A 26,567-nucleotide genomic window follows, 5' to 3' on the forward strand; every position below is an offset into this window, starting at 1 on the left:
TTGAGTTGCTCCCCGGTGGATTGCTCGGAGGTCTCTGAATGAAAGGAAGGCAGTACGCGTGGGCTAGGGTTTCCAATGCCCAAGCATCCAAAGTAATATCTCGCCATTCTTATAGAAGCTGAGACACTCTGCCTCCCACTGGTGTTCTGTGACTCAAGACCTCAGAGGTTTTGAGGCGGCTGACAATAAAGATGCCCCTGCTTGAGCGGCCTTGGCACCTCTCCCTCGTCCACCAGGCGGTAATCTTTGGCCTCTTTGACCAGCCATTCCTCTCGTTCTTCCAACTGAGGAGTAGTAACAAAAAGATCTCCCCCTCCAAGGCTGACCACTGGGGCGAAAGGGTTGAGGCTACCTAATAGAGGCACCTAAAGATTTGGCTGCCGCCTTTGAGGTCTGAAACTTCTCAAGGATTTCATCAGCCTTGTTGCCAAAAAGGTGAGACCAAAAAGGGCATACTGTTGGTCAAAAAGGGCATTCTGAGGAGTCTGGATTGCACATCCAGCAGAAAACCCGACTTCCTCAACCATGCAAATCTGTCTATTAAGCTGCTAGTAGCCATGGCTCTGCTGATGCAGTCAGCAGAATCCAGACCTGACTGAAGAAACTCGCACATGGCTTTTTTGCCGTCTCTAACCATAGCTAAGAACCTGTCTTTCTTCACCCTCATGAATGTGCTCTGCCGCCATGGAAATGCAGTCCCATAGAGTGGATAAGAATTTTGCAAGGGCACATGTGGAGTTGGCTGATTTGAGCGCCTGCAGAAAATACTTTTCTTGGCCATCCATCTACTCTCTTGTCATCCCTATCAGGAGAGATAGTAGGATAAGCTGCTTGCTTGGAAGTTGTGGTTGCTGCCTGTACCACCAGACACTCTGGAGTGGAATGTTTAGACATGTAGTCGGTGTCTCTACTGGAAGGGTAGTATTTTTCGGTCAGATTTTTGTTCACTGCTGGATTATATTCTGGCGCCACCCAATTTGCAGCCACCCTTTTTGGAGAGCAATATGAAAAGGCAGTATAGAATCCATCTGTGATCCATCCGTCCATCAGATCATCCTGTTCAAATGGTAGGTGAGGCCTACTGCACCCCATATAGTCTACTACCTTGGACATTAGCTGCCTATATGACGCATCAACATGCTCCCCAGCATCAGGTCTTCCAAAAACCAGCTCAGTTGAGGCGTCTACCCCACTGGCCGCCTGTAAATTATCACAAAGGTCTTTCAACCTTGATTATTCAGAAATAATGCTTTCAGGCACATTTGGTGTACCAAATTGGAGCCCATAAGGTGCATCATAGTCTTAAGATTCATTCTCCACATATAATGAGGTGAGAGACTTAAAATATTCTTTCTGTGGTAAAGGAACATACGTTTTTTCAGGTATAGCTATCAAGGGTTTGATAAACTGTGGATTTGACGCTCAAGGGGGTGTCAAAATCTTTTTTTTTACTTCGATGGCACCATAGGTTTAGATAGCACGGTTGACGTCGATGGTACAGCTGGGGTTGAGGGTGCAGTCGGTGTCGATGGCTCTGCTGGCATCGCTGGCGTAGGTAGCGCAGCCGACATCAAAGGGGACGCTGATGTTGATGGTGTCGACGACCTCGACTTTATGTTTATGTTTTCGGCTTGAAGGATCCTTCGATTACTTGTCATCGCGTCGAGGCCTCAATGGCTCTTGATGTTAATGTTAAAGGATATTTGTACCGTGCACTATCACCACCGGGGTGGTCCCCTGGTGCTCTGGCGGCTCTGAAAGAGGGAGAAGGGGGTGAGTTAGTGGGAATAAGCTGGAAAAGTGCAAGAGAGCAGTGATGTGCTGTTGGCAGCCTCAGCCCAGTGGGTCCGTTGGCTGGGCCTGGGGTGTTTTTTACGGTCGGTAGTCGTCGTGTGCTGTTGTGCAAGTCTATGTGCGGTTTGTTTTGTTGTTGCAGTGTAGTGATGTTTATGCGGATTGCTGCATTTTAGGGTTGTGTTTGGTTAGAGTTTGAGAGGTGTATGCAGAGGGATGAATTTGTTAGTGGATTGGTTAGTTGCCATTGCTGTCCTTGCAATTATGTCCAGGTGTGAGGCTTGCTATATCATTCACTATTCCATCGTAATGCGGCGCTTGCTAATTATCAATATTCTGTATAGATGTGAGGCAGGCTAGTGATCACGATTCCATTCAAGTGTTGCCCTGGTCATCATTCACAGTTTCATTGTAGTGTGGCGCCTGCTAACATTCACATTTCTATCTAGATGCGATGTAGGATAAGTTTATGAATTCCATCTCAGTGTGGCACATGCTAACTTTCACATTTCTATCTAGATACGACGAAGGCTAAAGTTAAGAAACTCCATGTAAGTGTGGCACATGCCAACATTCACATTTCTATCTAGAAGCGGCGCAGGCTAAGGTTAAGAACTCCATCTAAGTGTGGCACATGCTAACATTCACATTTCTATCTAGATGCGACGAAGGCCAAGGTTTAGGTTAAGAACTCCATCCAAGTGTGGCACCTGCTAATAATCAGCTGCTAGTTCATTGTGTATGTCCAGTTGCAAACTACTAGACCTTATGGATTTAAACTCTGCTTTAAAAAGTGGCTTTATTGTGAGTGTAACTTCATTTCTGTGGGCATTCTTGACCAAATGTGGTGTTTAGGGCACATAACTGCTTTACCCAAAAAAAAGCCAGTGCCAATTATGAGTGCCTATGCTGAGTGGCAACCTAGAGCAGATCTTGCTGCGACAGGTAGGTTCCTCAACCCAGTAATGATTTTGTCTGTATTTGCCAGTCACTTTACTATGTGAAGAAAACACCTTTGCTCTACTTTGCAACCGCAGGGGAGAGTCACTAGATCAAGCGATAGACTTTGGCTTATATGCCCAAATTCCAAAAGAACAAGGGGGAATAGACGTTCCTTTCCTGTACAGGCTGCAATTGCCGGGAATGGGTTGATCTGTGGAAGGAGAGGAATCTCCCTACCTTTTGCAAACGGTTGAAGACAATATTATTTAGTGGATACTGTTACCACCTATGATAGGACTCCAGTGCTTATAACACTGTTAACATCTTTTACCGTTGTACGTCTTATTAACATGCAGGAAATAGATATACATTTTCTGTGGATAGGCGGACAATGTTCTATTTGCCATCTTTCGAAAAAGAGAAAATCGATGAGAATGATGTGTTAAAAGAATCAATTAATCATTTGATGTGCGGCAAATTCTATAATTTTCTTAGATTAGATTATGAGGATCAGGCCTTCGTCCCGGGTTTGAGGGCGCGTGGGATATGGCTAGAGCCTTCCTTACCGGCTGCTTTGGAAGGTGCGGTAGGAGCATGGCTTGCCGTGGGTTTTTGCTGAAGAAATATTTTCAGCATTTCTGGTCTAAATGCTTCCCAATCGGCAGCTGTGATGTTTTTAGTCAGGCAATGTACCATCTCTGGGGAGGCGTCGGATGACGAAGTCGAAGAAGGTAACCTATAGTGCCTCTTTTTTTACTTCCTCAGCGACAATGAGGAGTGGTGGGTGCCACTCCTTGATCTTGATCTCTTAACTTTCTTCCCCCAAGCAGAGTCGCCTCTTGACTCATCGGTCGAAGGTTTTTTTGTCAGGGGAGATGGGGATTTTTTGGGGTTTCTACCTACCGCCAATTTCCTCTTTCACTCCTTCAGAACCTTTCTGGACATAGACTGGCACTTGGAGCAGGCCGCGGTCTTAGGCTCCATCCTGAGACACCATAGACATATACGGTGTGGGTCGGTCAACATTTTTAAATCACAATCTCGACACTTCTTGAACCCGGTCTCCAGGGTAGTCGGTGTCGACGAAGAAGACATATTTGCAAAGTAACAAATGAAGCACGCCGTATTTCTCGAAGCGATAGCTCACGCAAAAAAACAGAACGGCACCAACGGGCACTGCATGTGCTATATATGCCTTTGATGACATCCTGAAGACAGACCCTCGATTACACTGAGTCAACTGCATCGACACGCAACGCTTGCTGACGAAAAATACATTCTGAAGCAGCTGAAGTTGGATACCGAATATCAAAGATGAGGAAAACGTGGGAAGACTCAATTGATTCGAAACATGCCTACAAAAATGTTTAATAAGACAGATGAGAACTTTTTCTTTCGTGTGACAATAGGCAGAAGATATATTAACATTTAGGAAAAACACTTAATTTTAGTTAAAATTGTCCATCCACCCCTTTCCCCCTCTTATTCAGCGAGTTTTTAGGTCTGCCACTAGAGGGCAATGTATTCATAGTGAAATTATGTGGATCACTACATAGCTTATTTAAAGCATTAGCACGTGGGATGTGGCTCGCATTTCAGAGTAGCGTGGCTGCTACCAAATTGTGTTCGTATCCGGACATTCAAGAGTTAACTCTCGCACCCCACCCCCCCCTCCCCCTTTAAAAGTGCTCAATTGCACAATCCGTTCTACATCACCAGCTTCAACTACACCGTAATCAATCATGCAGGAGTCTTGCAGAGCCACCGATCAATACGTGACCATCTTGATTAGCAAATGTTCCACTGAGCATCATTACGGATTTACAGCCAGTTACAGGGGATACGCGATCATACAGAGCGGTGTTGCAGATACTATACCTGGTATTTAGCTTGAGTGTCAATATCTCGTATAGAGGGGTTCGGATCGAAGGCAGGATGGGAGTGGTACCAGCCGATGATACTGTATCCCCTGACAGCTAAAGTTTCGGACGCTTGCGTTTGTGACACTGGATCCATTTCGCACTGAAGTCCTGTGCTGAGACTGTTGCAGGGCTCGGCTGCACATATCTGCAAAAACAGAGCCGCCCATTACCACATTACAAATCAAGGCGATTTACGAACTTAAACGCTACTATCGATGTACCCATGATATTATATCATTACAGTCACAATGAAGGAATGTGTGGCTGGGATGCAGTGCAGCCAGACCTTACAAAACCAAAGATGGGACGTGCATCGATATTTCGTATCGCTGTCTAGAAAGCAAGCAACGTTGTGCACACATGCTCGGGCAGCAGTGAAGATTATCTCGCGGCGGGAAGGTACGTAATTTAACTGGGAAATAACTCACGCTGCTAGAATGTGGTTCCAGCATGCATGTTCCACTCCTCCAGTAGATCAACCATATAATCTTTCACTTCACACTTCATAAACACCACTGTAATTGTTTATTTAAAAAGCGCGTATAGACAAGTGAAGTGCTTCAAAGCGCTTTTTCATGCGAGTGCTTCGTTACCGGTGGTCCTCTGAAGCGCTCACATTTTTGCTTAATGACTCATGCCCCCAGTACATTCTGGTTTGCATATGTTAAGGAACCTTTACAAGTGGTGCGGCGTATTAAACTATAGTAGTGAGCTAACACATTTGGAAGAATTTTGGATCAATTACAAAAAAATAGGATATGAAATGGAGAAAATCTACACACATAATTACTCGAAAGACAGTATATATTTCATCAGTATTAAAAGAAATCCACTAATCCAAATTTAAAAAATCTAATTCAAATCAAAATAGGTTCATACATGTTCTAATGGATACGGAGTGTGCAGAGGCGCACTCAATGTTGAATCATTAGTTATAAACATATAATACATTCCTGTTTTTGTTAAATGTGCTTTCTAGGTGCTCCCAATTAGTAGAGTGCTACCTCTACTGTAACAAATGTGACAAGTAAGTGGTACAACAAAAAACCTTGTTGTACAAACTGGGGCACAGTTTGAGGCAAAAACAAGTCTTGCTGAAGATTCTGTTCCATTACCAGAAGTACATACATGTAATTCGTTGTTCAATGGATTTCTATTCATTCATATTCAACATCTCTCAAATGAAAGAAGACATTTATTTTTAGTTTTTAGCAAGGAACATATTACTTCATAAGATAAATCAAAGTTGTGCATCATAAACAAGAATGACATATTTACTCATATGCGTTTTTTTAAAACAATACACATTTATTTCACATATTGTTCTCATATGTTGCCAAATGTTATTTGTTCACGTGATACAATAAACTTCATAGGTTTCCAATCTTATTTCCTATCCTTTAAACTATGTGTTTCGGGTAATTAATACCCTTCTTCAGGTTTATAAGAATATTGGATTCTTTTCTGTAAGACATAAAGTAATATATTTCCATTACTTATCTAGTAATCTATTCATTCAAAATTGAAAAAATTGTACTTGTAATCGCTCAGTTCCGATTAAACTAGCCTTGAGAATGTGTATCTCCCTTCCCAGAAAGGCTTGCTGCCCAAATAGGGTCAATTTCAGAGGCTGTAAGAACAAGAGTAAAAAGTGTGTTTCACTCGAAGGTGATCTTTATTATTATGGAGCGACGATGTGCAGAGGGAACAGTCGCCGTGGTTAGCGCTGGGTCCCCCTGAACATCACCTGATACATGAGAGTTCTAAAAAATGATGCATAATAGGAAGATTTCCATGTCCGACACTGTAACAACTACACAGGAGACAGTGGCAGTTAACCATAAACTTGACTACTGTTCCAGTGGTGAGTTTTATATGGAACTCTTCCTATTATGTATCATTTTTTAGAACTGTCATGTATCAGGTGATGTTCAGGGGGACCCAGCGCTAACTTGTTTTTGCCTCAAGCTATGCCCCAGTTTGTACAACAAGGTTTTTTGTTGTACCACTTACTTGTCACATTTCATACATGTTCTAATACCTGCAAGATAGCGCAGGGTGTTAAAGGGCGTTCTGCAGAGTTATGCATGTTCCCCCGAAGGTCAGAAATCACCACTCTCAGAAAGACAGTGTATTGGGTTAACGTGCCTGCCACAGTAACATGCAGGAACAGCTTTTTCCACCAAAATAACGGTAAAACAGCGGTCATCCATCGTCCAAAAAATAAAATGTACACTAAATTTTTTTGCAACAAAAATGTTATTGAAAACCTCTTCTCTAAGAGCGAGAGATGGAAGGTAGAGCATCACCCTGCTCTGCAGCGGTCCATGGGCATGAACGACTTGAGTAGTTCCCCAGGAGCAGTAAGCAGTTTGCTTTATTCGGCCACAAAACCTGTCCACAGATACATTATGTACATTGCCAGTCCCTTTGTTGTCCGGTCTCTGCAAATGTTCACTTACCTCCACAATGTTCTCATTTTCTGAATATCTTCCGCCTAACAAACCAATGACTTCAGCCATGGACACATGTGCATGCTAAAACAAACAAAAGAATGTTGAAACACGCGTGAGAGGTTCAAATGTACCTTTGTTATGCCAAAAAGAATTCTAGTAACCTCTGGCATCTTAATAAATTGCTAAATAGCTGCAATAGAGCTGCAAAGCTGCAAAGACGACTTTAAATAGTAAGAACACGCTGTAGCATCCATCGGAAAAGGTACATTACGAAAACAATTAATTCCACAAAATAAAAAAAAAAATCCCTTGCAAATATTACAAGGAGTATTAGGTTTTTGGATGTTGAGCTAGTGTATGCAGAAACTGCATATTAGGTTGAAGAAAGTTTTTTGATATTTTTCTGGAATATGGTTTAACATTAAGGAAAAGTGCAAGTTTCACAGCAACTTGATTCAGTATCTGAAACATGAGATATCAGAGAATGGTATCACACCAAAAGGTGGAGCTGGTGAATAGCATTTCGAATTTTCCCAGTCCTTGTTATAAATCACAGGTTGAGTCTTTTCTCGGTATGGCCAGTCAACATTTACGAATATCTAAGTAGTCAATGGTAGTCAAAAGTTATCTACTCAATAATTACTTTCCTCAAAAATGTATATATCAACAATCTCGATTGTTTATGTAGAGAATGTATAAAACACAATATGTATTGTACAAAGTCATATTTTTAGTTACAGTTTCAACAAAACAAACATTCTTAAATCAGCAATCCATAAATCATATGCTATACGCTTTTCAGGAAGTCCTTTCCCTTCCTCAGGAGCTATCGTTCGTCCTTTTCTTGCACCAAATCGCACAGATCTACAAAAACTTGAAAAATAGTGAGTATACTTATTTAGTGAGAATCTAGGTGAACCGATTCTTAGTATGTAGATCAGAAAAATCGATATCTGTCATGATTACTTTTTTTTAATATTCACCTGGTGTCAGTCGGGCTAACACAGTCCATGCTTTGTGTGTTTTGTTCTTTGGTGCCGAAGCCTTAAATGGTATCCAGTAAATCCAGCAATGCTTAGTAATTTAAAAACAAAGTTTGTCAAAAAACATTTTCCCTAATGCTGCCTTTTATCCCTGATCATTTCCTCATTATGTTCTATCCTCACCTCAAGTGGAGGATATCTGTGTCTTCCCTTCTGGCATCCAAAAGTGGGTGCCGGTCTCAGGATTTTCACACTTTATGGGTAGTTGATTTCTATGTGGGGATAACAGATCATATGAGGTCTGTTATGTCCAACTATTATGCTGTCTAAAACAGAGACATTTTAGATAAATATTAGGAATACAATGTATCAATGTATCTTAGCAGATGTCTTACCCTAGTGAGGGAAACCGCTTCCCATGTGGCTCTTGATCAAGTAATGGCTCCCAAAAAAAGATTTTTTCAGCAGCAGGTCACCCATATAGACCTGTTGGTATAAGCACATATTTAAAACTAGGTATGGCTCCCAAATATTCAAAACACCTAAAATCCCAGAAATTCTAGCGACTTGCAATCACTAATCACCTGTCCCCTGCTTCCACAATCATCCGTTTTTTTCCCGGAATGATTCTCGGCCATTTCCAAAATGGCTGCCATTTATAACGCGACATCACGTCGTAGCATGAGGACGTCACATTTGTTTATCCGCACAGGACGCGGAAATCATTGTTTTTAATGTATGGATGTCCACACCTCACGTTTCTAATGTTCAACATCCAAGATGGCAAAAATGTAATAGTTTGTATATATTTATAATATCCAAGTGATTATGTAGGATGCCTCCCCATTTAAGGTACGGGTACTGGTAGTTACGAGGACGTCGCGCCCCAGGCTCCCGTCCTGCTAACAGCGTTTTGCCCCTCCGCTTCAGTTGCAGCCCTCCCCGGCATCCTGAGTAGGCGGCGTGGGGACACCCGAGCGGGGAGCGACGTCTGGTTTCCGGAGGAGCCCCCCCCGGAGAGGCGCGGCCGGCAACGCAGTGTCGGCAGCGGCTCGGCCGCCCGCAGCCGTGGCCTCCCCCGGGATTGGGAGGCGGTGCCGTTCGGCGCTCGGAGCGATCCTTGCAGGCTCCTGGCGCGGGTTCGGCGCATAGCTGATGGCCCCCTCGAGGCCCAAAAAGGAGGGGGTGTTGACTGCTCCCGCCCACCTGGCATCCAGTGGTAAGCGGAGACCACAGTGAAGGTATGGAGGCGGCCCGGGCAGGTCAGGGAGAGGTGCGCCATATTGGTTCTTGCCCCCGCGGGACGTGACGTGAAGCAGTCCCTCGGCCCCCAGGGCCCCCAAGAATACTACATGGGACTGGCGGCGGAGCATGAGGGGGGCGCACCCCCCCTCTGGGGGGGAGCGGACTGGTCAGTGGAGTCCATGTGGCTCCGGGGGGGTCAGAGATTTGGGCGCCCGCTCCGGGACAGGACTTGGCACGGCTTGGGCGACTCCTTGCTCCGGCGCCAGGAACCGGGTGCTGCCTGGGCTGCGAGGAGTGGCAAACATACGTTGGGCAGTGGGGGGGGCCCCGCTGGGCTCCCTGGGGCCTGCAGTAGTGGTGGTGCCTTGCAGTCTGATCAGCAACAGAATTTGGCTCCTAGCGATACCGTGGCCCACGAAATTGACTGTGCCCAAGTGAAAGCATCAGCTGGATCCACCCAGTAGAAGCACCAGAGGGGAAGCGGTGATCAGCAAGACAGGGGGGGAGCGCTGGGGTGCCCAGACTGGTCATTGGTGAACGCCCCAGACTGCAGGGGGGCCCCCTCTTGAGGTTGTGACAGGGCCCGGGTGACCCAGCTCCGCACTGTATAGCGCCTCACCATTATACTCTTCCCCCCCCGCCTCCCGGAGGACACCTCTCATACACTTCCCGAGCAGCGATGTCCAGAAACAAGGGAAAAGAGAACCCAGCCCAGAGGAAAGGCCCCAGAAAAGCAACAGACGGTCCCCTTATGAAATTCTGGCTAAAAGAATCTGAGACGTCAGAGGCCCAAGGGATGGGCCAAGGCTCAGGGGATAACGAGGCTTCGTTCTCCCACGAGGATCAAGACAGGCCGATCTCAGGCTATGCTAACGCAGTTCATGGGCGAATTGGTGGAGAAGATCACAGCAGCCGGACAGACGCAGATGGACAAGCTGCGATAAGATCTGGCGGAAGGCTTAAGGGAAATCAAAAGATACATTAACAAAGTGGAAGAGAGAGTGGACATTAACGAGCGCGCCATCCAATCTGCTAGAAACCCTGGCTGCGGCCACACAAAACCTGGATCTACAAGCTGAAGACTTGGAGAACAGGTCGAGAAGGGCGAATATTAGAGTTAAATCATTGCCAGAGGGCATTCCAGATCAGGAGTTGCCCCAATCATTAAAAGAGATATTTGTAGACCTGCTAAACTCAGAGTGGGACACAGACATGCAATTTGACAGAGTCCACAGGGTAGGACCGCGAAGACTGGAGCCAGGATCTAGACCGCGCAATGTGTTGGTGGCTTTCCATAATTACACGGTAAAGGCGGCGAAGATTTTGGAGAAGGCGAGAAGGGCCACACACATCACCTACAATGGCCATGAAATCTCTCTATACCAAGACCTGGCGTGGATAACGCTAATCAAAAGGAGGCGGATTGGTCCGGTCCTGTCCTTTCTACGATCTCAGCAAATCTGTTACAGATGGGCCCACCCGTTCGGTTTGTCCTTTGTCTGGCAGGGTTCGCACCATAAGATCACGACCTGCGACCAGGGGCTGGCCTTGCTCGGTCTGGAGGAGCAAACCTCGGCCCCCCTGTGGGAGCGGAAGCGCAGCCGGGTGGGCGCAAACCATGGGAATGGTCTACGATTAAGCCCAAGAGAGGAAGGAAGAAAGTTTCAGGGTCCAGAGCGCAGGAAAACCATCAACAATGTGGTTGAGGAATGTCCTTCGGGGGCTGGGAGCCTTCCAACTGACACATAAGGAACCGAAAGGTTGTGTGAGGCCCCATAAATCGAGCCCGGGGAGGGCACCAGCCAAAGTTGATCAGTAATTGGTGGCGGGTGGTTCACTAGAGATGTGGTGGGCAGCAGGGGGCGGGGGGTTGGGGTCTTGGAATGGGAAATCCTGCGTGGGAAGTTTCTGGGTTAGTTATTGAGTCCACCTCTCGTGGAGGAATCACGAGGGGGCTTGGCGCCAGCCGGTCTCGCCTGGAAGAAGAGGTGGGGGGAGTTGGCGAGGGGGCAGTGGAGGGATGAGGGAGGGGGAAAGATCAAAGGTTCAGCTCTTGAGGACCCAATCCGTGGCCCACGGATGGAGCGCACACTTCAACGAGCGAACGGCAGAGGGCCCAGGGGGTCCTATTGGGTTAACAATGTCTCTCATAAATTCGTCACATGGCTAGCTTAGATGCACTAAAGTTGCTTTCACTAAATGTGAATGGCCTCAATTCCCAGGTTAAGAGGAAGAAGGTGGACCGGTACCTCAGGCGGGAACAACCCCATGTAGTAGCACTGCAGGAGACCCATGTGCATACTAGGGACACCCATAGGATAAGATTCAAGGGATACTCACGAGTGGTTCAGGCCACACAAGCTAGCAAGAAGGGGGAGTCTTAATTGCCTTGAGGGATGGGCTCCATCTGACCATCAGGGATATGCAGAAGGATAACCAAAGAAGGTACACTCGAGGGAAAGGTGGAGTCCTTCACGGTAGCAACCCTGTATGCTCCCAATCAAGCTAAGGACCCCTTTATACAAAACATTGTCACCCGCTTATGGACATTTGCTAAGGCTAATATCCTCCTGCTGGGAGACTTTAATTTATCTTGGGACCCCTCCAAAGACAGGAGTTCTACCTCATGGGATGCACAGGGGGGACCATCAGGAGACCTGGTGAAGAAAATGCGCGATTTGGCCCTGGTTGATGCATGGCGAGAACTTTATGGCGATGCAGAGGGATACACTTTCTATTCACATGGACACAGGTAACACTCACAGATAGATTATGTTTGGATTTCAAAACCACTGGTGGGAAGAGCTACAGCCTTGGAGGTAGGGGCAATTACCCTTGGAGATCATGCTCCACTCACCCTTTCAATAGCTAGACCAAAGGGGCCCCCAGGTATTTAGAAATGGAGGTACCCAGCCTCGCAATTCACTCCAGCGGCCCCCAATGCGCCGACCTTCGATCCTTGGTACCAGGGGGGCTGCCGGATGGTGCGGGATATGTTGGCGGGGGGCGAGGTGAAACAATTTGAGCAGTGTAAGAAGGACTTTGGCTTGGGGGAGAAGCAGAGGTTTTCATATCTCCAGATCAGACACTGGATCTCCCAGCCGTTGGTTAAGCAGGCGGGTTCCTGTTCCCTCACCCAGTTCGAAAAGTATCTGGACATGGAAGACAAGGGGGTGGTGTCGTCCATTTATAAACTCAGAAAGCGGGAAGAACCCTTGCAGTCCAGGAAATATATGGTCAAAAGGGTTAAGCTCTGGTCTCAGATCCTGAAACTAGCAAGATCCATTCAAATTTGGGAGATCTGGCTGAAACTGATGTTGAGGTGGCACCTAACCCCAATCAGGTTAAATGAAATATACCCCAATGCATCATGGTTCTGTTGGAGGGAGTGCCCAAAAATGGATCCCTTTTGGTCTCAGGTCAGGTGTTTGGCGTTAAGCTGGGTCATAACAGAGGGCGGGACTTATTAGGCCTTAATGGGATGCTGACAACCCTGCCTACTAGAGCCGACCTCAAACGTTACGTGATAATGATGTTGGCGGCTGCTCTTGTCCTTGCCCGGAAGTGGAAGTTGAAGGACCCTCCACAGGAACATGAGTGGGTTGCGAAGCTGTGGTCATTGGTGGCCATGGAATGGCTCACCTACTCTATCCAGGGGCTCCACATGTGGTTCATGTCGGACTGGGCCAACCTGGTGTCATATCTAAAAGCGGGAGCCCGCCATGCCTGGTGCCCCAAGGCTATGGAACTACTGGGAATAATTCGACACACAGGACAAATCGGACCTGTGAAGACTTGTAAGTGTTAGCGCAGCTATCCTTTTGGGAGGCCGTTATGAGAAACTGGTTCAACGACCTACCCGGGCATCCGGGCCGAATTAACATGCATTATGTTTCTATTCCTAATGTCGAAGTTATGCTTTCAGCTGACCTCTTGGATCTGGGAGGAGGGTGGGAAGGGAGGGAGGTGGGGGGAGCTGTTGGGGGAAAGGTTTTCTTTTGTGTACTTGTTTCACTGAAAACATAATAAAAACTTATTGGAAAAAAAAGATACGGGTACTGCAACCAGGTACTAAGGATGAATCCTCTGTCTCTATCTTGTTACCTAATGTGTATGGAATCCTATTCTTATTAAGACAGGTATGAAGGGTGGTGTTCTATGGATTTACTCTCCTGGCTTTCAATTATGGAGGATGAATCCCCAGGTGTTGTCTGTGTATGATGTGAAAAGTATCAAGACTTCTCCAGGTAAAATATTAATGAGAAACTCATGCTTCCATTCTAACAGTTTTCTGTTTTAACTTCAGCCACAATATCATGATGGTATGGTCAAAAAGGATTTGCCAATATGGTTAAAGCATTCTCAAACAGCCTCAAACAAAATCCGGAGTTCTATTATTTTCAAATTAGTATTACACTTCCACTTGGTGCATTAACATATCCTTGATTGCCAGTATAAACATATAGTATTCCTCCAAAGTTGACAAACATTTGAAGACATTATCATCATATCAGACATGCTGTCCAGTGTAATAAGCCACATTTCTGATTTTCCTTTTAACTTTAGTCTTATTAGTTTGCAAGTATTGTTACAACCAACATGTACAAACATGTCAATTACATTAAAATAGTTGTCCAGTGTAGTGTGCCACAATTCTCATTTTCCTGTCAACTTTAATAAATCGACTAACCTCTCAATTTGGCATGTACTGTTGGGAACCAACATGTGCAGACATTCACATTATATTAAAACATGTGTCCAGTCCAATATGATGCATTGCTCATGCTCTTATCCTCTTTAGTGTCTTATGTTTGCAGGTTCTGTCAAAAAGAATGACTGTCCAGTTTGTATGAAATAGATATCAAGCCTATTTCACCTCTACATTGTATTTTCCCTGCTCAACACTTGTCCGTACATCACAGATAAGCACCCAGAATGAAGTCCACATTCATCCCGTCTGGAGTTACGCTGCCAAGTTTTTCAATCCAAAACAATTCCCTCTGATCTAGTTTCTTTCCCAAGTTCGTGAAACATGTAGAGCATATGATTTATGAATTGCTGAATTAAGAATTTTCTTTTGTCGAAACTGCAACTAAAAAATATAACTTTGTACAATATATATTGGGCCTCATTATAAATTTGCCGGTCCAGAAACAATGATACTGGTAAGTTTGCCGGTGCCGTTGTTTCCAGACTGGCAAACTATGAGTCTGCGAGCGGGACTCGACGGATGAACCAGCACCATTCATGAGTGGTGCCGGTGCATCCGGCCTCCCCATTGAATCCAATGGGTCTCAATAGGAATGGGGAGTAATATTTTCTGGCGACGGGAATGGGCAATTACCGGGTCTGCCGGGGCTGTGATGCCCCAGTAATTGCCCATTCCTGGGCGCCAGAAAATATTACTCCCCATTCCCGAGAAATTCGTGGCGGCGGCGGCTACCGCCAGAGTCCTAATGTTGCCCATTGTGTTTATACATTCTTTACATAAACAATTGAGATTGTTGATGTATACATTTTTGAGTGAAGTAATTATTGAGTAGTAAACCTTTGACTACCATAAACAAGGAAGGATCTTGGCAAGGCTATATAAGAGCGAGACCCCCAGGCCCACAATTAGAACAACAACAAGGGAGGATGGGAGCACTGTTGATACTCAAGAAGGGGTAAATCAGGAGTTTGCAGAGTACTATAGGCTACTATAGGGCGATGATGAGGCGAGTGATCACACCAAGATAGCAGAAACACTGGAGGACACAGGACTGCCGCAGATTAGCGCAGAGAAACGAGAGGCGTTAGACGCACCCATTACTCTAGAAGAGTTAGAAGAGGTGGTGCAGCAGTTGCCCACCAGCACGACTCCGAGGGCCGACGGTCTCCCTGTCATGATCTCTGCTTCCAAAAGATCAGGACTTGCCCGACTCCCATGGAAGCAGACCCATAACCCCGGTTCCGAGTGCCAGCCAGTCCCAATTGGGACCTTTTGGACCCTGTCCTGGCGCCAGTGGCACCAGGCTCATAAAGATGCCCAGTCCCAGCGCTGGAAGCGCCAGGCTCATAATGCTTGGGTGGACTTACCTGCAGCAGACCATGCTGCTTACTTACCTGCCAGTTGAACCCCTGATCCTCTTCTGTTTGGGACTACTTTTCCTGTTGGGTGGGGCAGGAGCCACTCCCTAGGTTCAGAACACTGGAACTCTTCTGGAAAGCAGGAACTCTTTTCTTACCTAGGCGTGGCTGTGAAAGGAGACACCTAAGCACTACAGGAGGCTATTTAAACCACACCCGATGGCTGAATCTTGCTTTGCGTCATTCTGCATTCTCTGCAGCAGAACGCTCATCGTGTCTTCTGCTTCTGATCCTGGGCCTAAGGGAACAAAGGCTTACCATCCTGGAATCCAGTCTTCAGCAGCACCTGTAAAGACAAAGAAAGAACAGGTTAGCACTACGGTCTTCAGTGGCAGCGCATCTCTTACCTGGTCCATCGGCTGTCACCAACGCCTCGCGCTGCATTCCGGCATCTGAAAGACAAAGGCTTACCTGCTCTTCGCACGCTCCGGAGGCCTTCGGCGCTGCATCCCGCATCTGAAAGACAAAAGAAGGTGTGTTTAAAGACATTGGGCAACTTTATTACTCACGTGCCATTACTCCTTCCCACGCCGAATCCAGTGGGTATTCCAGCACCCTTCAGCTTCTCTAAAGCTCCGAACTTGTACCTGCAAGATAAAAGGGACAGTTAGTGCGCATCGTGAAGCAGGCTACAAGCGCTTACTTACGTGCTTCCAGGGGCTTCTATTCCTCACGCGGGTTCGATCCTCAACTCTCATCAGCCCGCCATCCGCCATCGCCGGAACCCTGCAAAACAAGAGATATCATTACAAAAGACTTTTAAGACATTTGAAGTGCCCAGAACTTACCGTTCGTGCAGTTAACGACGGACAGCAGTCCTCTGAGGTCAAGAGGCCTGCACCCTTATCCAGTGAAGAAACTGGTTACGGCACCCTGCCCCGAGGCAGATGGAGAGCTCGGCGTTCACTTACCTAAGGTGAGGGCGTTAACCTTTGGGGTTCTACAGGAGAAGAGAAAGGGAAGAGGAGAGAGGCACCCAATAACCCCAGTTCATTAATCCCATATTTTCTATCTGCAGACATCTTACTCTTCGAGTCAGACATACAGTGCACAGAGGTCCAGCCCAAAGAGCCAACCGTGTGTTACACATCACCTTTGAAGATACGGCATTCACCCAGTCAAGACCGGCGCCTCTGCGGGAACCAGGTGAGCGTTACAGAACGCAAAGCCTACCGCAAAACTCCCACCCAGGCGCTATGGAAACCTCGGATACCGACCAGCTAGCCCAGTTACTTGGGGAACTAAGAGCAGAAGTGCATGCAGCCCGTCAGGAAACGAATGCTCTAAGAAGGGAACTGATTATTTCCAAGGAGCGAACAGACAATCTCGCTAGACAATTGCTACAGTCACAAGCCGGACAAACTCTGTTACCCACATCAGGGGCAAATCTTCCTTCAACATCCTCTACGAAGCCAGTGCAGATCAACCTACCTGGGAATGTACCTCTGGCTCCACCCGAACGATTTTCTGGTGACCCAAAGAGGTTTGCAGTATTTATTAATCAGTGCCGGTTGCACTTCTTATGCCGGCCAGCAGCCTTTCCAACTGATCAAGCTAAGGTAGCTTTCGTGCTTTCGTACCTTAGTGGCAATGCGGCAGACTGGTCGATCCCTCTAGTTAATCAAGATGATCCGGTTCTCCATGATTTTCAAGCTTTTCAGCTCAGTATGGAAAAACTGTTTGCAAGACATTCACAGGGGCAGGCCTTGGACAATGAGCTCCTTTCATTGCGACAGGGTAATCAAGGCCTTTTGGCTTATATTGCGTCTTTCAACAGACTGATAGTGGAAACTCGATGGCCTGAGGACAAAAGGATTACGCTGTTTTATAGAGGTCTACGTGGAGAGCTCAAAGATGTGTTAGCCCAAGTAGTGAATCCCCCGCAAGACTGTTCGGACTATATTGACTTAGTCGTTCAAATTGACCACAGACTGCAGAACAGGAAGGCCGATCGTTCCAAGTTTGATGCTCGAGTATTTTCCAAACCACCAACTCCTACCAAAGGAGTAGATTCCGGGGAACCCATGCAAATAGGGGGCCTGAAAGGACCACTAACACAAAAGGAGCGGGAAAGGAGAAAACAGCTGCAATTATGCCTCTATTGCGGAAACTCGGGGCACTTTCTTCGAGACTGTCCGGTGAAACCAGCCAAGAAGGCAGTAGGAGCTGCAGTTACCAGGGTCACAAACTCTGAGCAGGGAAAGGACCTCACCCGACAAGAATAGAGGTCCTCTTGCCGAGCGTTAAAACCAGTTCCGTGACCTCACATTTCGTGATACCTATGGTCCTCATTAGCCCTGAACATCCGGATCGATTACATGCGATTGAAGCTTACGTCGACAGCGGTGCCATCGGCAATTATGTGGATCATGAAATGGTTTTGAGGATGAATCTGACTCTTTGTCCAAAGGCTGTAAAGGACGTCATTACTACGGTGGATGGTACGGAGATAGCCTCCTGACCAGTAACGCATACCACCCAAGAAGTGACGCTAGTAAGTCAAGATGGACACCATGAGAAGATCGTGTTCGATGTGATCAAGGCCCCTCAGTTCCAGATTATTCTAGGAATTCCTTGGTTAGAGAAGCACAATCCTCAGATCGATTGGCGAGCAAGAACTGTTCAGTTTCCAGAATGTGTCTCTACTTGTCACCCTCGACCTGGTGTTGCACTGGCAGCAATTTCCTCAGAGGCTCCCCAGTTACCTCCTGAATACCTAGAATTCCAAGATGTTTTCCGGAAGGATCAGGCTAACTCTCTACCTCCTCATAGGTCTTATGACTGCCAGATAGACCTGATACCTGGATCTACTCCTCCTTGTAGTAGAATTTATGCCCTCACCGAGCCTGAGAATCTTCACCTCCGACAATACCTGGATCAATACCTAGCGAATGGGTTTATTCGTCCTGCCAAGTCCCCTGCTTCCTCAGCTTTGTTCTTCGTTCCAAAAAAAGAAGGGGACCTTAGAACTTGTATAGATTATTGCGCCCTGAACCAGATCACTGTTAAGAATAGATATCCGTTACCTTTGATCCCTGAACTCCTGGACCAAGTCAGAAAAGCATGCATATATACAAAGCTGGATCTTAGATGAGCTTACCACTTGGTACGAGTAAAAGAGGGCGATGAATGGAAGACGGCCTTCCGCACCAAGTATGGGCTATTTGAATATCAGGTCATGCCCTTCGGACTTTGCAATGCCCCGGCCGCCTTTCAATATTTTATGAACGATGTCCTCAGAGAGCTCATAGATGTGTGTGTTGTTGTTTACATTGACGACATCCTCGTTTATTCTTCATCGGAAACTGAACATCGGAAACACGTGAAAATGGTCCTCGAGAGATTGCGTCAACACAAACTTTTCGCTAAGTTGGAAAAATGTGTTTTCAACGTGACTGAAGTTGAATTCTTGGGATTCATATTATCACCTAGCGGATTGCGTATGGATTCAAAGAAGGTCGATGCAGTTCTCAAATGGCCATCGCCATCCTCCGTAAAAGGTGTTCAAAGCATGTTAGGCTTCGCTAACTTTTACCGCAGGTTTATCCCCGAATTCTCTCGAATAGTCCAGCCCATCACCGCCTTGTTAAAGAAAAACAAACGTTTTGAATGGTCTACCGAGGCGGAACAAGCTTTCCAGAATTTGAAGACTAGATTTATCTCTGCACCGATCTTAAAACATCCTCGCCCAGAACTCCCCTACATCGTTGAAACTGATGCTTCGGATCTTGCCATGGGGGCAGTTCTATCACAAAAGGACCCAGTAACCAATCAGTTGCATCCCGTGGCATTTTGGTCCCGCAAATTCTCGCCTCCTGAAATCAATTAAACTATTACTGATAAGGAACTTCTAGCTATCAAGTCCGCCTTTAAGGCTTGGCGGCATTATCTTCTGGGGGCCCGACACACCGTTACTGTGATTACAGATCACCGAAACCTGCAATATTTGAAAACCACAAAAGCTCAATCCTCTAGGCAACTCCGTTGGGCACTATTCTTTGCCGAGTTTGACTTCATAATTACCTATCGACCTGGTACAAAAAACGGTAAAGCTGATGCCCTTTCTCGGATGGGAGTGGAAGAACATTTGATCAATCCTAAACCTGTACCTATCATTCCCGAACAAAGAATTCTAGGTGTAATCGCCACACAATCCATAGAGGAAGTTAAGGATAAAGCCAGGCTACTGGTAACTCCAGCAGACATACAGAATTGGCATCTGCAGGGAAAGGACTTTACGGTGAAGGACAACCCATTATATTTCCAAGAACGGTATACCTGCCCAGCACAGATTTACAGAAAAAGGTAATCTCTTGTTATCACGATTCTTTAATGGAAGGACATCCCGGTATGACCAAGACCTCGGAAAAGATCAAGCGCTACTTCTGGTGGCCGTCTTGGAAAAAAGATATCAGAGACTTTATAATGTCCTGTGGAGTATGCGCCCAAAACAAGAGTCAAAAGGAAAAACCAGCCGGCCTCTTACACCCTATTGACATCCCCCCTCGCCCTTGGCATACGCTTTCTATGGACTTCATCACCGATCTACCTCCATGCTCCGGATACAATACGATCCTAGTAATCGTGGACCTATTCTCCAAGATGGCGCATTTCATTCCACTCAAAGGCTTACCAACAGCAGCAACTCTGGGCCGAGAATTTCTCGAAAACATCGTCCGACTGCACGGTTTTCCTTCAGTTCTAATTTCGGATCGAGGTAGTCAATTTATTTCTCATTTTTGGCGAAGTTGCTGTCGGTCGGCTCAAATTGATGAGACTTTCGACCAGCCACCACCCTCAAACCGACGGACAAACCGAGAGGACCAATCAAACTCTGGAACAGTATTTGCGCTGCATGCTACAACAAACTGAAAAAACTTGGAAAGATATCCTTTGGATAGCCGAATATGCCTACAATAACTCTGTCCACTCGGGAACTGGGAAGACCCCGTTTTTTCTTTTATACGGTAGTCACCCTCGAACCTCGGAGTTGGATCCACTCCAAGATATTGGAACACCAGCAGTAGACCACCTGCATTCTACAATCACCCAAGACTTTAAGGAAGCCGTTTCTCACCTTCAAAGGGCTAAAGAACAATACAAGAAAGGAGCAGACCAACATCGGAAGGAAGCCCCCCAATATCAAGTAGGAGATCAAGTCTGGTTATCCACCAAATATCTACCTCTAAAAGGACCCCGCACATTCAGCCCAAGATACCTTGGTCCCTATTCCATCACTACCATAGTAAATCCAGTAGCGGTCAAGTTGGACTTGCCCCCTCACATGAAGATACATCCGGTCTTCCACGTCTCTCTATTAAAACCCGTGCAACCTCAAACCCGACTAACTACATCTCCAAAACCTATTCTAGTTGATGGAGAACTCGAGTTTGAAGTCAAAAGCATCCTGGATTCCAAGATCTCCAAATCTAAACTATTTTACCCGATTGACTGGAAAGGCTACGGTCCCCAAGAAAGATCCTGGGAACCTGCAGAATATGTCCACGCGCCTTGTCTAATCAAAAGATTTCATCGAACATTTCCTAACAAGCCCAAACCCCCGGAGAAGCCCGGTTTGGGAGGGGCCTTGAGGGGGGGTGCTGTCATGATCTCTGCTTCCAAAAGATCAGGATTTGCCCGACTCCCTTGGAAGCAGATCCATAACCCCGGTTCCGAGTGCCAGCCAGTCCCAATTGGGACCTTTTGGACCCTGTCCTGGCGCCAGTGGCAACAGGCGCATAAAGATGCCCAGTCCCAGCGCTGGAAGCGACGGGCTCATAATGCTTGGGTGGACTTACCTGCAGCAGACCATGCTGCTTACTTACCTGCCAGTTGAACCCCTGATCCTCTTCTGTTTGGGACTACTTTTCCTGTTGGGTGGGGCAGGAGCCACTCCCTAGGTTCAGAACACTGTAACTCTTCTGGAAAGCAGGAACTCTTTTCTTACCTAGGCGTGGCTGTGGAAGGAGACACCTAAGCACTACAGGAGGCTATTTAAACCACACCCGATGGATGAATCTTGCTTTGCGTTATTCTGCATTCTCTGCAGCAGAACGCTCATCGTGTCTTCTGCTTCTGATCCTGGGCCTAAGGGAACAAAGGCTTACCATCCTGGAATCCAGTCTTCAGCAGCACCTGTAAAGACAAAGAAAGAACAGGTTAGCACTACGGTCTTCAGTGGCAGCGCATCTCTTACCTGGTCCATCGGCTGTCACCAACGCCTCGCGCTGCATCCCGCATCTGAAAGACAAAAGAAGGTGCGTTTAAAGACATTGGGCAACTCTATTACTCACGTGCCATTACTCCTTCCCACGCCGAATCCAGTGGGTATTCCAGCACCCTTCAGCTTCTCTAAAGCTCCGAACTTGTACCTGCAAGATAAAAGGGACAGTTAGTGCGCATCGTGAAGCAGGCTACAAGCGCTTACTTACGTGCTTCCAGGCGCTTCTATTCCTCACGCGGGTTCGATCCTCAACTCTCATCAGCCCGCCATCCGCCATCGCCGGAACCCTGCAAAACAAGAGATATCATTACAAAAGACTTTTAAGACATTTGAAGTGCCCAGAACTTACCGTTCGTGCAGTTAACGACGGACAGCAGTCCTCTGAGGTCAAGAGGCCTGCACCCTTATTCAGTGAAGAAACTGGTTACGGCACCCTGCCCCGAGGCAGATGGAGAGCTCGGCATTCACTTACCTAAGGTGAGGGCGTTAACCTTTGGGGTTCTACAGGAGAAGAGAAAGGGAAGAGGAGAGAGGCACCCAATAACCCCAGTTCATTAATCCCATATTTTCTATCTGCAGACATCTTACTCTTCGAGTCAGACATACAGTGCACAGAGGTCCAGCCCAAAGAGCCAACCGTGTGTTACACATCACCTTTGAAGATACGGCATTCACCCAGTCAAGACCGGCGCCTCTGCGGGAACCAGGTGAGCGTTACACTCCCGAGCCAATTCTATAAGATATTTAAGGGAGAGGTGCTCCCCCCGCTTTTAGAGATGTTGAACGAAGCATATGAGACAGGTAAACTACCGGAGTCCCTCAGAGAGGCAATTATAATACCGCTCCCCAAACACAATAAGCCTGGACATAGTTGTGGGTCGTATAGACCCCTATCCATGTTAAATCAGGACAGTAAGATACTGACGGCCGTTTTGGCAAATAGACTGAGGAGGGTCATTGGGAAATTAAAACATTCTGATCAAACAGGGTATGTTCCGAATAGGAACATGTCCAATAATCTCAGGCGACTCCACCGAGTCATTGAGCATGGAAACGGATAAGAAGGCGAACTGGCAATTGTATCATTGGATGCAATAAAGGCCTTTGACTCGGTCAAATGCCCGTGGTTGATGGCCTTGGCTGGCTATGGGATAGGGCCTGGATACCTATAGTGACCCACTGGCCAGAGTTAAGATGGGCGCAGTGATATCGGAAAGGTGGCAACTCCGTAGGGGCACAAGACAGGGATGCCCATGGTCTCCCATGCTTTACATACTGGCCCTGGAACCCTTAGTGATATACCTGAGGCAGCACTGTGATGTGGATGTGATAGGTGTTGCAGTCGGAGGGGAACAGCACTTAATTTCCTTTTATGCGGATATGTCGTTGTACTTGCGACACCCAGAAGAAAACCTCCAATACATCCTGGAGGTAATGGAGAGATATGCAGGGTTGTCTGGTATAGCAGTAAACCCCCATAAATCTAGCATGTTCCCACTAGGTAGATATAAAGGGATCCCATTAAAACAACTACCGGTGTTACAGATACCATGGGTGGTTAGCACATTCCGATACCTTGGGATAGATGTATATCACACGGTGGAAGAGGAACATCAGTACAACACAGAAACAGCGATTAAGAAAATTGAAAATTGCATGAAGTTCTGGGTGAAGCTGCCTTTAGCAATGATGGGGCGTGGGGCAATGTTGGGAACATAACAACAAGCAGGAGGCCGAGTAAAAATACTAGGTCACGCAGCCGCTCTCAAAAAATGCCCAGAGGAGGGCGTAAAGTTATATAGTTCAAAAGGTTTAGTTGTATCCATAGTAATTAAGGTTCTCAATAGAATAAATGCAATGAGTCATCCGTTGGTTTTTCAAGAGTTTTTGGTTTATCCAGAAGATAAATATAGCTGTCACTAACATTTTCTTAGTGAGAGGGGAGTGAACCGCAACACATATGTACAATAGATGTGTACAATAGACTAGGGCCAATGCATTTCGGAATTTCCTTCTTCAGGGCCAGTCTATTACATTTCCACACAGAGTACAGCAAAAATATTATCAAAAGATATTAACATTGTTACAGGAAAATATCAAATGTTTAACACATACCAATCGGGAAAGTTCTATGGTGCAAGCACAATGTAGAAGAAAAGTAAAAAATAAACAGAAATCAGTAAAATGAAGAGAAGAGCGTACAGAAAAAATACGGATGAAATGTAGCAATGTTACCTTTAAAGTGTTGCAAAGGGGGAACAAGCACTGTAGTAGTGGTGCGTGAAAAGGCAGCGTAGATATAGCCGCCTAAAAGTCGCATAGATCGCGTGATCTAAATGAAAAGGGAGATCAAGGTAAGTAAAGTAACAGGGCTGCGGTGTACCCAGTCAATGGCCGGTCATAATAGTGTGGCTTACCTCTGTGAACACGGAGCAAGGGAGTCTTGCAGCGTGTGGGTGCCGGTTCTGAGAAGCAGAACGGCTGTTAGGGCGGTCGCCTAGGCAACCATTATTTAAATGGACACGTGGGCAACGCGGCTCTTACTGACAAACAAAGGGCACCTATCTGAGGTGCAAACCGGGGGGAGGCTGCACTAATTCGCAATATGCACAAATACATGAATATACAGCATAAAATGGAACCTAAAAATACAAATTAGGTAAAAAAGAAAAAATAAGAGAAAATCAGAAAAAAAGAAATACTCGTGACCAAAATGGAGAGTAAGTAAAATGGAAACCAGACAGCTGGAGGTAAGAGATAGCAACAAAGTGGTATAACTGTGTTGAACCATCAAATGATAATCGGAGGTTCATAATAAACATATATAAATGCTGTAATCTATGGGATATAAATTACATAGGGCTACATAACATACAAATGAGACCATAATTCAGCTAACCTCGTTGTGGTAGGTGTCGCCCAGAGTCGAGGAAGGAGTCAGTACATTAGTGAATGAGGAACGATAGTGTGAAGGGCAATTCATTTTAAATGACCTCGTTGTGGTCGGTGTCACCCAAAAGAACGACACCTTGGGTCCCAGACAGGGTCCGGAATGTTCAGCGAGGCAAGTATACAAGTCACATGGTCAGATTGAGGTGGACCACGTGAGCTTAAACACATGAGCAAACTAAAAGACCTGGCGTATGTACTTGCAAAGAAGAAAATCGCTATGGGGTGGAAGACTTGCCACAGACCACGGCTAGAAGTATGGTGGGAAGATCTACGGAAATTGGCTGAGGCAGAAACCATGGTGTGGCAGGATTCGAGTAGGACTGGGGGGTGGGAGGGCGGAGGAAACGGTAACCCTGATGGCCTGGAAATCACTAAGAGCAGAGTTATTTGGGCCGATGCGGGACCCAACGGAACTCGCAGACGAGGAATCCCTACCGCAGGATGCAGAAGCAGAATACGAGAGAAAGTAGGCTCGAAGGGGGGGGGGGTGATGGGGAAAGCAGTGGACATATTAAAGTGATGCATAATTGAAATGTTATTACATGCACTGCAAGTTTGGTTTGTATTGTTTGTTTTGAATAAATTAATAAAAATGTTTTTAAAAAAACCTTTGACTACCATGGACTACTTAGATGGTCATAAATGTTGCTTGGATTACATTAAAGCTTGGTGTGCAGGGGACGAGAGTGTTCCACAAGTTTGCAGGCACCTGTTTGTTTGTCTAATTAGTAACACAACATATTGGCAAGGTTATTTTTCTCCCCCACACCCAACTACCTGTCTGAAAAGAACTCCACTTTAGATTATTATAAAGGTGTGCTGCTACTATAATTTCTTGATATGGCTGAGTACTACTCCAAGTACATCCCGGGTTTAGCCTCTAAGTCTGCTCCTACCAGCACTTATCCTTACCCTGCTCCCTCTACCCCCAGCCCCATCTCCCGCACTTCTCTTCACTGCGCTTGCACGTCCGAATGTCACAAGGCCTAGCAGGACAACCATTGTATATTTACTGATTTTGTTACTGTTTTTTACTCCCCTGTTCCCTCCCCACTTAGTCTTGTGGCGCCTCGAAACACCATTCTCTTGTACAGGCGCCCAACAAATGCTCAATAAGTAAATAAAACATAAGGAAGCTGGTGAAGAAAGGTGTCCAATTTTGGTGGGAGAGTATGCGTGAAGCAGAATTTCATGATATCCAAGTTGCTTTGAATAATTACAAAGGATGTCTATCTGGTATGATATAATGATTATCTGACTGCAAATCAATACAGAGTCTTCGTTTTCCATTCTGTGTGTGAACAATTACAAGGGTAAAGACCAATTAAGAAGAGGAGCCTGGCCTCACCCCATTCCTTTCAATGTCCTCAAGTTCTTTTTTACAGCAAGCCTGAGGTTTATGGGAACAGACCTTGATTTCTGCACCACAGGAACAGAGTCTGACTTCATTCGTATCTTGTGCATGTAACACTTAAAACATCCTAACTCTTCTCTAAAAAACTCATGACTACCAGTATCAATTGAAAGACTCCCATTCATACCATCCACAGCATACATTGCCTCACCAGCAATGGGATCTAGTTTTATATTCAATCTTCTCTGATGAGACAAACTCAGTAGGGGAAAACTTCCTTTAACAGAAACATACACGTATCCTTTGGCTGCCCTATCTTTAAACTGCACAATAGTCCAGAGCCAGACAAGTAGGTCAATGCGCTTCCCACCATATGCCACTGGCTTGATATATACTTTATCAAAATTACATTCCTTATGTAGACAGGTCTCAAAAATTTTTGTCGGCTTTAAAATGAGCTTGGCACCAGAGTCTATGACCATTTAAAAATCCATACCTTCTATTTTAATGGTAGATATTGGTTTATCAACATCTGCATCCTCATCTTCAACACTGTTCACCAAATCT

The 26,567-nt window shown here is 46.1% G+C and overlaps 1 protein-coding gene across 7 annotated transcripts in view; it reads right to left on the minus strand.

Moving 5' to 3' along the window:
* MYSM1 (Myb like, SWIRM and MPN domains 1) overlaps positions 1-26,567 on the minus strand; it is a 1,148,256-nt gene that overhangs the window by 313,282 nt on the left and 808,407 nt on the right. For all 7 annotated transcript variants that reach the window (XM_069642083.1, XM_069642079.1, XM_069642082.1 and 4 more), the window contains 2 exons: positions 7,121-7,195; positions 4,615-4,803 (listed from right to left, as the gene is read on the minus strand). In XM_069642083.1, the coding sequence (XP_069498184.1) occupies positions 4,615-4,803; positions 7,121-7,195 (264 nt within the window). The remainder of the gene's footprint in view (positions 1-4,614; positions 4,804-7,120; positions 7,196-26,567) is intronic.

Source organism: Ambystoma mexicanum, chromosome 1q (genome assembly GCF_040938575.1).
Source record: "Ambystoma mexicanum isolate Mex_15411 chromosome 1q, UKY_AmexF1_1, whole genome shotgun sequence".
Taxonomy (NCBI): Eukaryota; Metazoa; Chordata; class Amphibia; order Caudata; family Ambystomatidae; genus Ambystoma; species Ambystoma mexicanum.